The sequence below is a fragment of the Panthera onca genome, chromosome B4 (genome assembly GCF_046562875.1).
Source record: "Panthera onca isolate mPanOnc1 chromosome B4, mPanOnc1 haplotype 2, whole genome shotgun sequence".
Lineage (NCBI taxonomy): Eukaryota > Metazoa > Chordata > Mammalia > Carnivora > Felidae > Panthera > Panthera onca.
The window spans coordinates 37,485,093-37,497,653 of NC_138345.1; the positions used below are offsets into that span (position 1 = coordinate 37,485,093).

The following is a 12,561-nucleotide window of genomic DNA, read 5'->3' on the forward strand; positions in this document are numbered from 1 at the left end:
AGATTGATTAACTAGAGGAGTAGAATGCAAATTAGGGCCACCACGGAGCTAAAAGAGAAAATGATCAAAAATATTGGATACAGCAAGGTCAAGAAGGACAATAATTAGAAGGAAATTCCCTGGCAACTTAATAAGGGAGAGTCAGTACAGTAGTTTGAACAAAATCACTTTGCAAGGGTTAAGAAAAGTCTAAATGATGAGAAGCCTGGAGGAGCAGAAGTGCTCCGCCCGTTCAAGGAGTCTGGAGGGGAGGAGACAAGGGGGAGATGCATGCTGGAAGGCAGAAGAAGGGGAAACCATGCAAAGGAAGACAGGGGGTGCTGATGTAAGGACCAAGTGAAAGGGCAACTCTTCCCTCTGCCATTGACCAGCTTCCTCTGCCAGGTAGCCTGATTTGGGCAAGATCTCCCCAAATACAAGACTAAGGGCCCTACAGAATCCTGATACAGACAAGGCAGCTGTCTTAGTACAGAATGGGCAGCCAGGGAGTGGTTGCAAGAATTAGAGATCATGACAGGGTTGGGGGTATCCTGAGAAGTCCAAGTTTGAAGGAAATTGCAGTGAAAGTCAGAAAGCCAAAAACAGAACGAAAAGGTAGGCCAAAGGCCAGTGGGGCAAATGCCAATACACAAAGCAGGGAAAGTCTCAGTGCTTGGGTTCAGAAGCTAAGTCAGAGTAGTGTTTCTCCTTTAAAGTTTAGTTCTTCTGCCAACTGTCACCAACCACACCTATGTCATCCCAAATTGTTGATGCTGCTCTACTCATTCAGAGGAGACTGCCTAGTGTTAATTAGGGTTCTCCAGGGAAACAGAACCAATAGGGTGTGTGTGTGTGTGTGTGTGTGTGTGTGTGTGTGTGTGTGTAGAAAGAGAAAGATTGACTTAAGGAATTGCCAATTATGGAGGCCAGCAAGTCCAATATATATAGGGTGGCCCATTAGGCTGGAGACACAGGGAAGAGCTCATGTTCCAGTTCAAGTCCAAACGTCATCTGCTGGTAGAATTCCTTCTAGCTCTCAGGAGGTCAGTTTTGTTTTGTTTTAAGTTTATTTATTTATTTTGAGAGAGAGAGAGAGAGAGAGAGAATCCTAAACAGTCTCCATGCCATCAGCATGGAGCCCCTCATAGGGCTCAGTCTCACAAACCATGAGATCATGACCTGAGCCAAAATCAAGAGTCAGATACTTCACCAGCTGAGCCACCCAGGCGTCCCAGGAATTTATTCTGTTCAGGTCTTCAACTGATGGGATGAGGCCCACCCACATTATAGAGGGCAGTCTGATTAACTTACTTACAATTGCAATGTTAATCTCATCCAAAGGCATCCTCATAGAAACATCCAGAATAATGTTTAACCAAATATCTGGGAGCTATGGCTCAACCATGTTGACACATAAAATTAACCATCATACCCAGGTAATAATTATAGCCATTAGTAAACACTTATTTATATACAAAGTACACAGCCATCTCCTTTCAGTCCATAACACCCATAAGGTAAGTTTGATATTCTCATTTTTAAATAGGAGGAAAACAGTTTTAGAAAGATTTTATCTAAAAGTTCATAAAATTCAGAAGCAATCAAAACCATTCTCATCATGGTTAACTTCAAAGAAATTAATTTAATCAATTTGACCAGAGTGGGAACTAGTTCTTTGGTCTTTCCACATCTTTCAAACTTCAAAGAACCAAGTTCCAATACCTAACTGGCATGACCTTTGTCAAAAAAAAAACAAAAAAAAAATCATTGCCCTCTTACTTTGTGCCTGGCAAACCGCTAAGCACTTCATATTCATTACCCTCTTTAATCCCTACAGCAATGTTGAAAGTTTAAGTAAATCCATCAAGATTGGGTTTTGCCGGTGACAGAAAACTCAAATAGCATTGGGTAAGACAGATAAAATTTTACCTCTAACCCTCCAACCCCCCAGATAAAGTCTGAAGGTATCCAAACTGGTAAACAGCTCTACCATCATAACTGGCCTAGGTTTTTTCTATCCTTGTGTTCTGCCATCTTCAGTAGATCACTTCCTCCTGATGATCTGTGATAGCTATTTAGCTCCAACCATCATGCCTATGTTCCAGTCACCAGGGAGACATGACAAAGATGGATGGGCCCCTGCCCTTGAAGAACATGTCTTGGAAGTCAGATATGCTACTTTCTCTTCCACCCACCTGGGTGGGTCAGACCTAGCAGCAAGGCAGGTTAGGAAACATATTCCTTTTTCTAGGCAACCAAACACACAGTTAAAAAAAAGAAGGGGAGAAAAAATACTGGAGCATCCACAGGCAGTATTATCAAGGCCATTTCTAGATGAGACGTCAGACGCACAGCAGTGAAGTGCAGAGCTCTGAGGTAGGATAAAAGAACCAGTCACTAATAATGGTTATGTGGGAGAGGGAGCAAGGATTCAAGTCTGAGTTTTAGAGTGATTTTTAAGTGTTGTTTTCTAAGTTATTTTGAGAGAGAGAAAGAGCATGAGCAGGAGAGAGGTAGAGAGAGAGAAGGATAGAGAGAATCCCAAGCAGGATCTGCACTGTCAGCACATAGCCCGATGCAGGGCTCGAACCCATGAAACTGTGAGATCATGACCTGAGCCCAAATCAAGAGCCAGATGTTTAAGTGACTGAGCCACTCAGGCACCCCAAGTGTGTGTGTGTGTTTTTTTTTAATTTAAGTAATCTCTTCACCCGACATGGGGCTTGAATTCACAACTCCAAGGTCAAGAGTCACATGCTCTTCCAACTGAGCCAGCCAGGCACCCCTAGAGTGATTTTTAAAAACAAATTAGAATGGACTCAAACTTATCCCCACAAGAATGTCACTTACTCTGTTGCAATCTGATGTGCTTTTTTAAGTGAGAGAGATGGGGCTGGTGTTACTGCCACTCCACTGTTTACACCCACAGCCTACCTTTTTCTGTTCCAACCTGAAATCTGAATGTGCCCATGTAAGTGTGTCAGGCCTGGGAATTTCATCCAAGGTGTGAGGCGGTGGGGGGAAAAAGATCAGAAACCAGAGGGTGTGCTGTTCCACCATCCTACTCCTCCTCACTCTCGTCATTTGGAATTTTACCTGAAGGTTGAAGGAGATACAAAGCTGTCCCTGTCACTCAGGTTTACCCCCAATCCCCCAAAACTAGGATGAAAGTCACCTTGTCTTAGGACGAGAAAATAAGTTTTATTGACAAATGTATATGCTGATAGCCAACAATCCCCTAGGGAGAGACACGTACTGTGCCTTCTAGGATCAAAACCGCCTCCTTGGGTTTAATCCCAGGTAGCCCGTCCAGTTGGAAAAAGGTAGGAGAGCTACTGTGAATCAAAGTACTGCTTATCTGGACAACAAATGGAAAAGGCTTCAGTCCCAGAGCAGTTAGGTGCAACTTATTTAGGGGCAGGTCCAGCTTCTGTAGGTGGACTTTCAGATGTTGGGACCTGTGACCATATTGATTATTTATCTGAATTACCTATTATGAGTGGAGTAGTTTTCACCCTCCTATTGTGCCAGTTGCACAAGGAATTTAGAGGGCCTCGAAGCCAATTCCAGATATTCTTTTTCTGATTGTCATAATCATCTCTTTCCTGTTTGACAGTCTTAAACAGTCGCTTCTTTCTTTCTGAGGTTTTCATGCCAGTGACTTTGAAGATGTTATTGCTCAGCTGGCTCATCCTGGAAGCAGAGATAGACTCGGGATTAAGATATTCATCAAGGTTTTTCAGGGTAGTAGTGACCAAAGACTGGATAGATTCCACAGGATCATTCCTCAGGCTTCCAATAGCTGAAACCAGAAAGGAGGTCAACTCAGATTCTCAATCTCCAAGGATGCCATTTTTTTCCACCCCACATGCCAGGTTATTATTCTATAACTTCATTTAGAATAATTTTTGTCACCATAAAAGTAATACTTCTTTTACTGTAGAAAAAATGTTTAAATAGAAATCATTTTTTTAAAGGAAAGAAAGAAAAATCACTCACCCCTCGCCCAGAGATAAGACTGTTAATATTTTCGTTCCTATCTTTGCAGTATATATTTTTTAAGTAATCTCTGTGCCCAACATGGGGCTCACACTTATGACCAAGAGATCAAGAGTTGCACGCTGTGCTGACTAAGCCAGCCAGTCACGCCGGTAGTATTTTTTTAGATACCGAATATGGACACTTCTTTTTACAAAAATAAGATTTACATTTTTTTCTTCCCACAAAATATTCTGCTATACACCGTAATATCCAATCACATGATTCTATCATAATTTCTTTGATGAACTCTCTTATTAGTGAGTAATTAGGTCGTTTGCAATTTTTCACTGTTATAAACAATAACTATTAATTCTTTCAACAGCTGTTACTGAGCGCTTACTATCCGCTCAGGTGCTAGGGATACAGTGGTGAACAAGAAAGATTCCCCACCCTCAAGAACTTAACATTCTAGTGGAGGAAAGACAAAACAAACAAGCAAATGTAAATGAAGTATGAGGAAGGGAATTAACAGAGTAATGGCAGTGAATACCTGGGAAGGAGCTCTTTAGATAGGCCAGTCAGGGAATGCCACTCTGAGAAGGCAACATTTGAGCTGAGAAGTAAGAAGCTACATGAAGAGAAAGGGCAGAAGCACTCCCGAAGGTTGAAGGTTGGGATGGGGGCTTCTATTCACAATGTAGAAAGTAGCCAGTGTGGCTGCACCTTCTAGTGGGGGGGGATGGTGCTATAGGCTAAGGGTGGAGAGACAGAAACCAGATCAGTCAGGGCCTCGTGGCCAAAGGTAAGGGACCAGACTTCAACCTGAAGAACAATGGAAAATCACTGAAGGGTTTTAAGCAAGGGGCGACATGATTCAGTGTACATGTTTCAAAGAGAATCTGGCTTCTGTGTAGAGAAGAGACAGGGGTGGGGGTTGTTAAAATGGTCCAGTTAGGGAATGGCCTACAGGGGGGCTTAGATCCAGGTGGGAACAGAGGGATGGAGACTGGAAATTACTTAGCATGCAAAGAATAAAGAGAACAGGACAGGTGTTGGCTCAAAAGGGCCTTCAAGCCCATCAAAATCTACTGCTTCAGGTTCATCTCATTTGTACTTAGCACAGGCGGAAGAACTGGGCTCAAGCTACACAGTAAATACATAAATCCTGTGAAGAGCCATCTCGTGATCACAAGGTTTGTTAGGCACTAGATATGAGTGTAAATGTAACCGGAATTACTTTTGTTGGGGAAAAAAGTCCCTCCTGTCTACATCATTTAGGCAGTCTTTCTGAGAGCCTCGCTGGGATGAGGAAGGCAGTTCTCTGGTATGCTGAGGAGTCTAGGGTATTCATTCTAGGTGTACCTTCCCTGACATGCTCCAGTCACTGGGAATAGGGCTCTACTACCCAGTAGAGACCTCAGTTGTAAAAAAAATGAGGAGAAGGCAATAGAGGTACAAAACATTAGGGTCAGAAGCCAGGGTTAGGGCCCTAATGGGACAGATGCTGCTACCTGGTCACTGGGGGGCAGGAGAAGGCATGGCTACTCTTAACAGCAGCTAACAAACTCATTCTTCCTTGACCAGAACTCCGAGCACCCTCTCTGCCAACTGCTTCCGGCACCCTGCCCTGCCTCAGTCCAGAAGACTAAGCCAACTCAACACAAAGGTTCTGTGGGACACGTCTGTGCCCAGCAAAGCACGGGTCTTTACATGCATCTGTATCTGATACTTAAACAACGTTTAAGATCAGCACTATTATCCTCATGATACTGATGAAGAAACTGAGGCACAGAGACAGTAACTCGCTCAAGTTCACACGGCTCATTATTGAGAGAGCCAGTATTCGAAACTGGGCTAGCCGACATTGGAGCCTGTGTTTTTCATTACACATTGACTTGGAAGAAAAGACCCTTAAAAGTCATTTACCTCACCACTTTTTACCCTAGATAAAGAGCAGTGAATAAGCCAGAAAGGAAACAAAAACTTGTCTTTCTGCAGTGCCTGCTAGGCATTTCCTCTGAAAGATGAGCCACCATCCCTTTATTTATTTATTTATTTTTTACATTTATTTATTTTTGAGAGACAGAAAAAGACAGAGTGCAAGCAGGGGAGGGGCAGAGAGAGAGGGAGACATAGAATCAGAAGCAGGCTCCGGGCTCTGAGCTGTCAGCACAGAGCCCGACACGGGGCTTGAACCCATGAACCGTGAGACCATGACCTGAGCTGAAGTCAGACGCTTAACCGACTGAGCCACCCCGGCACCCCATAGCCACCATCCCTTTAAAAGCAGCATATCCAGAGTATTAGCTCAAAGCAGGTCCCAGGAAGGTAAGTGGGCTCCAACCAGAAGGCAGGTCCCTGAAGACAAGCATGTGCAGCACTAGAACAGTGACAACAGCAAAGCTGTGGTACTCGTGTCAGGCCGTTCTAACACGCACACCCACTCTTATGTACACAAGGACCCGCACACAGGGGCAGGGCTGTAAAAGCCAACATTCTCTCCATCTTGTCTCTGCATCAAAGGAAGCAAACTGTGGCATGGAAGAATTCAAACATCATTTCCATTCGGCACTGGAATGAATCACACAGGCACCACTTAGCACAAGCACCCTGAATCCTTCCCACCCCACCCCCCACCTTGGAGGAGTTGAGAACTGTGTTTCGTGAAGTATCCCTACCACCCACAGCAAAGTCCTAAATCCTTACCATGGCCGAAAAGGCTGGCAGGATTCTGGCCCCACTGCTGTTCTCTGAGCTCATCTCCTGTTCTTCCTTTTGCTCACTCCACATGAACACGCTGACTTCTTGTTCCTCCTTGAACATGCCAGGTGCTCTTCCCTCAGCTACTCAGATGGTTCACTCCCTCACTTCCTCCAGGTCTCCGCTCCAATGCCTCTTATCGGTGGGGGCACCCCTGCCCCGCCCTCTGACCCTTGGATCCCTGGTCCTGCCTCACCTTCTCCATAGTGCCTATCTAACACATATGTACTTGGTTAGGGCTCCTCCCCTACCCCGCTGGAAGGGGTGCTGTAGCAGGGTGGGGACATCAGTTTTGTTCGCTGCAATTTCCCAGGGCTTAGAAGAATACCTGGTAGACAGCAGGTCTTTAATAATTAAGAAACTAATTTAATTGAGAGCAAGCGCAGAAGTACCTCCTATAGCAAACATAGGTATGGCTATTTTAGGGACCAAAGGATTTTGCAGGGGAGGTAAAATTTCTCTTCTGATATACGTTGGGAATCTCAGCTCTTCTTCCTCCACACCCCAACTCCTATTCCCTCTTTTTCAGGACTTTGATGAAATTAAAGGACAATGGAGTGAGCATTCATTGGTGCAAAGGTCCCTGAATTTGGAGGTACCTGGGTGGCTCAGTCAGTTAAGCGTCTGACTTTGGCTCAGGTCATGATCTCACAGCTCATGGGATTGAGCCCTGCATGGAGCTCCATGCTGACAGCGTGAAGCCTGCTTCAGATTCTCTCTCCCTCTCCCTCTCTCTCTACCCCTCCATTTCTCTCTCTCAAAATAAATAAATAAACTTAAAAAAAAAAAAAAAGTTCCCTGAATTGGAATTCTAGCTCTGGCTCTCCCAGTAATTCACTTCTATGATCATGGACAAATACCTCTGAAATTAGGAGGGTTAGAGACTGGGACTAGGAAACACTTCTCTGAAGTACCCCTAACTTCAGAGGCAGAAGAGAATAAATGTGTAGCCTCAAGGGTCTGGATGAATTACCTCAAATCTCATATACTCCACAAATCTTTAGAACCTCTTTATCTTAAAAATTCATGTATAATTTGCATTCTACTCCAAAACATGTCTATTATTAAAACAGTTGTTTAATGTTTTAATTTTTAAAAGAGTTTCATTTAGAAATATATACTAAAATATTTATAGATGAATAATATGAAGTCTGAGGTTTGGCTCAGAATAAGCTGGCAGGGAGGGGTGTATGTAGAGAAACAGAGGAAACAAGGTAACCATGAGTTGATACTTGTTGAAGCTGGGGGACAGGGTTGGAGGGTTTATTATACTATTTGCTAGATTTTTTTTTTTAATGTTTAGCTATTTTTGAGAGAGCAGGTGGGGAAAGGGCAGAGAGAGAGGGGGGGGGGGGACAGAGGATCAAAAGCCGGCTCCATGCAGGGTTCAAACTCACAAACTGTGAGATTATGACCTAAGCCAAAGTCAGATGCTTAACCAACAGAGCCACTCAGGTGCCCCTATTTGCTATGCTAAAAACTAAAAGAAAAATCTTAAATTAGCTGGAGAAAAGGGATAGATTAACCTGCAAAGGAACAAAAATTAATGACAGCAGGCTCCTTTTAGCAGCAAATAAAGCCAGAAGACAGTAGTATATCTTCAAAGTGCTGAGAAATAAACTGTTGGTCTTGAACTGTGTCACTATTAGGGGCACCTGGCTGGCTAAATCAGGGGAGTATGTGGCTCTTGATCTCCGGGTTGTGGGTTCGAGTCGCACATTGGATATAGAGATTACTTTTAAAAAATAAAATTGTTAATTAAAAAAAAAGAATTGTGCCACTAGTAAAGCTACCTTGCAAGAATGGTGATAAGAAAAAGTCATTACAAACAAGCAAAATCCAAGAGAGCATAACATCAAGATACTAGCACTAAAGAAACTTCTAAAAAGTGTATTTCAGGATGAAAAAAAATGAAGGATGGTTAGAGATAGAGAAAGGAATGGAGAGCATATAACGCTGCAGTAAGCCCTCACTGTTTGTATAATGTAACAACAAGAATCATAGTATCTAAGTTCTGGGTTATAAAAAAAAAAAAGAACTAAAATATTCAGTAACAAAAGCCTGTAAATTGGGAGGGGTGGTAATTGGAACTCATGTCAACACAGGAAGGAAGGTTAAAATGTTTTACTCTAAACCCTGTTAAGCTCAATATGCATGATAAAAGCCTACTTTCTGGTATCCAGCCCAGAGAAACACTTACACCTGTATACAAGGAGACATATGTGTATACACACACACATACACACACAGACACACACACACACACACATATATCTGTTGCAGAAAGTTATATATATATGTATATATGTATGTATACATATATATAACATTGTATATCCTATAATATATTACAGTATATATTATATGTTACATAACATATATATTCTATGTGTACACAGCAAAAGCATACAAGACTACATAACAAACAGGGGAAGAGGGTAGAGGAGCCAGACTTGAGCGCGAATAGAAATTTACCCCCCAAAAAAGAACTTTACCCTTATCAATAATGTTCCCATTTTTTTTTTTTTGCAAACAGACTACATTCATGCATTTCTTCTGTAAATAAAAATTAACTTTAAAATATTTTTACTGCAATAAAAAAGAGCACAAAACTGCAAGTTCTTTAGGGGACAGGGGGTGTCTCCCTTGAACACCACTGTAGCATCAGCAACTGACAGCACATGATAAATTTTGAGGGACTAGAACATTTTGGTTAGCCTTGTTTTTCTCTAAGCAGCAACACAATGGATAACTTGTTTTCTTCCTCCTACTTCTCTCCATTTTCTCCTTGTCCATATAACATTTATAGTGGTAAAGACATACTTTATTGAAAGTAACAAAACATGTCCTTAAGGGATTCCCCCTCTTCCTTTCTGTCTTGCCCCATGCCTTGTGGTACCCAGAACCCAGGTACAAGGCCCGGACTCACCATTCTGTAACAGCTCCACATCATCCTCGTGAATTCGTTTCATGGTTAACCTCTTAATTGTTAATCCTAAGGATAGGACAGATGTAAAGTCCTTTCAGAATTCCAGACCTTTGGGCCACCCTTTCCCCCCCTCTAGCGAACAAGGAAGTGTGTAAACCAGTTCTAGCAAGAAATGTTTCTCCAAGATTCCCTGTGGCCCACGTGTCAGTATTCTAGTGAAAGAGCAATGCTCAGAGCAGCTGTGACCCAGGAAAATGTTGTTGGCAGATGACAAGTAGGGCATGAATCCAGGGTGTCAAACTCCATGGGGTTCCCACACCAATTGGAAAATGAACAAAGGGCATGAGGCAACTAACTAATCTGCAAAAATAAAATATGCATTGTCAGTAAACATAGGAAAAATGTTTAATCTCACTACTGGTAAAAAAAAAAATAATCAGAACAACAGCAAGCTACTCTTTTCACCTATCAAATTGGTAATGAACGTTAAAGTACTACCCAGGGTTAGCAAATATCTGTAACATGGATACATACATGCAGTAGTGGTAACAATGGGAAATGATTGCAACTTTTTAGATGGCAGTTTAAGCACCAAAATCCTTAAAATTGTGCCTACCCTTTGGGCCCAGCAATTCTACTTATTAAGAAATTTATCTTGGGGCGCATGGACGGCTCAGTCCATTGAGCATCCAACTTCAGCTCAGATCATGATCTCACACTTCTTGGGTTTGAGCCCCGTGTCCTGCTCTGTGCTGACAGCTCAGAGCCTGAAGCCTGCTTCAGATTCTGTGTCTCCCTCTCTTTCTTCCTGCCCCTCACCTGCTCGTGCTTTCTCTCTCTCAAAAACAAACATTAAGAAAAAAATTTTTTTGAAGAAATTTATCTTAAAATAATCATGGTGGCATGTAGAGATTTAAGCACTGTCTCTCTGCTTATAAAAACAAAAGATGACACAGTCTCAATATTCAAAAATAAGAACTGGTTAAATAGTTTCATAAATCTACCTGTAAAATGGAATTAATATTATGCAGTGATTTAAAAAAAATGTTGAAGGGTATGTAATGGCATGTATTTGTGATAGGCAAGGGAAAAAACAGTATACCAAACTTCATGGTTTTTAAAATGGCTGTGTGTGTGTGTGTGTGTGTGTGTGTGTGTGTGTGTGGTATATTCTTAGGGGAAAATTCTAGAATGTTAGCAGTGGTTAAATCCAAATGGTAGAATTTCTGGCATTATTTATCTTCTTCTTTTTTGCCAATCTGAATTTTTTTAAGTTTTCTAACACAAACACACACTGTACTGCTATTATAATTTGAAACAAAAATATTTTTGAAAATCCATGGGGTTCCAATGGAAGCAATAGTTGTTTCCTTTTCAAACATGTATGGTTCTTTTCCCCACAAAGCAGAGTGCAGTCAGTGTGGGTGGACCCACACAGAGTGGGGCAAAGGCACAGAGCCTTCTCTTCTTCCTCCAGCCTTTCTAACATGGATTTCTTTTCATGCTTATTTATTTTGAGAGAGAGAGAGCTGGTGAACTGTGGAGAGGAAGAGAGAGAGGGAGAGAGAGAATCCCAAGCAGGTTCTGTTCTGTCAGTACAGAGCCAATATGAGGCTCTATCTCACAAAGAGTGAGATCAGGGCCTGAGCCGAAATCAAGATTCAGATGCTCAACTGACTGAGCCACCCAGGTGCCCCTCTAACATGGACTTTGAGCCTGGGTCACAGGACAGCCTCTCTAATCAGGTCAGAGCTAGGAAAGGAAGTGACCTGTTTCACAGTACCATGGTTCTGGCTTAGCCCTTGTGGAAGGTCAAGGAGGGTCCCTTGCTGAAGACAAGAGGGAAGAGCTGCCAGGAGGAAGCATCTTACCTATGAAGTTGATGGCAGCTTCCCGTAGGAAGGACTGAGGGCTCGTCAGGAAGTCGAAGCTCTGGGACAGAAACTCCCCCACAAGCTGTATTTTTTTTGTGCCCACCTGCGGAGCCAAAGAGGGGTGGTGCTGACCAGGAGCTGGGGGGGGCGGTGCCTGGGAGCACCACTAGAGGTCCCCTCACCCCCCTCACCCTGTCCACAAGCAGCACTGTTCTGTCTTCAGTCAGCTGAGAGAGCTTCAATCTGGAACCTCAGAGATCCCTACCCCAGTGACAGGGCAGACTTTAGCAGGAAGTTCATAAAGAGGATTTTGCTGCTTCATACCAACATGATAAGGGGAAACACAACTGGTGTGGAGCCAGGAGACCCAGGGCTGAATACTGACTCTGACACTGGCTCCAGTTTTCTTTTCTTTTGTTTTTTTTTTTAAATAGAACTTGTTGGCCAGTTGGCTAACGTACAGTGTGTAGTGTGCTCTTGGTTTTGGGGGTAGATTCCCATGATTCATCCCTTACATACAACACCCAGTGCTCATCCCAACAAGTGCCCTCCTCAATGCCCATCACCAACTTTCCCCTCTTCCCCACCCCCCCATCAACCCTCAGTTTGTCCTCTGTATTTAAGAGTCTCTTATGGTTTGCCTCCCTCCCTCTCTGTTTTAAACTATTTTTTCCCCTTCCCTTCCCCCATGGTCTTCTGTTAAGTTTCTCAAGTTCCACATATGAATGAAAACATATGGTATCTGTCTTTCTCTGACTAACTTATTTCACTTAGCATAATACCCTCCAGTTCCATCCATGTTGTTGCAAATGGCCCGATTTCATTCTTTCTCATTGCCAAGTAGTATTCCATTGTATTATACCCCAACTTCTTTATCCATTCATCAGTTGATGGACATTTGGGCTCTTTCCATGATTTGGCTATTGTTAAAAGTGCTGCTATAAACATTGGGGTACATGTGCCCCTATGCATCACCACTCCTGTATCCCTTGGGTAAATTCCTAGCAGTGCTATTGCTGGGTCATAGGGTAGATCTAT

General features: G+C 42.8%; 1 protein-coding gene across 6 annotated transcripts in view; it reads right to left on the reverse strand.

Moving 5' to 3' along the window:
* Positions 1–2,892: 2,892 nt before the first annotated feature.
* The window catches only part of LOC132694882 (maestro heat-like repeat-containing protein family member 1), a 109,272-nt gene continuing 99,603 nt past the window's right edge, over positions 2,893–12,561 (reverse strand). For 5 of the 6 annotated variants that reach the window (XM_078450177.2, XM_078450175.2, XM_078450178.2 and 2 more), the window contains 3 exons: positions 11,521–11,626; positions 9,650–9,715; positions 2,894–3,781 (listed from right to left, as the gene is read on the reverse strand). In XM_078450177.2, the coding sequence (XP_078306303.2) occupies positions 3,453–3,781; positions 9,650–9,715; positions 11,521–11,626 (501 nt within the window). In that variant the 3' untranslated portion in view covers positions 2,894–3,452. Of the gene's footprint in view, positions 3,782–9,649; positions 9,716–11,520; positions 11,627–12,561 lie in introns of all 6 variants that reach the window. The other variant, XM_078450176.2, reaches the window with a different exon arrangement.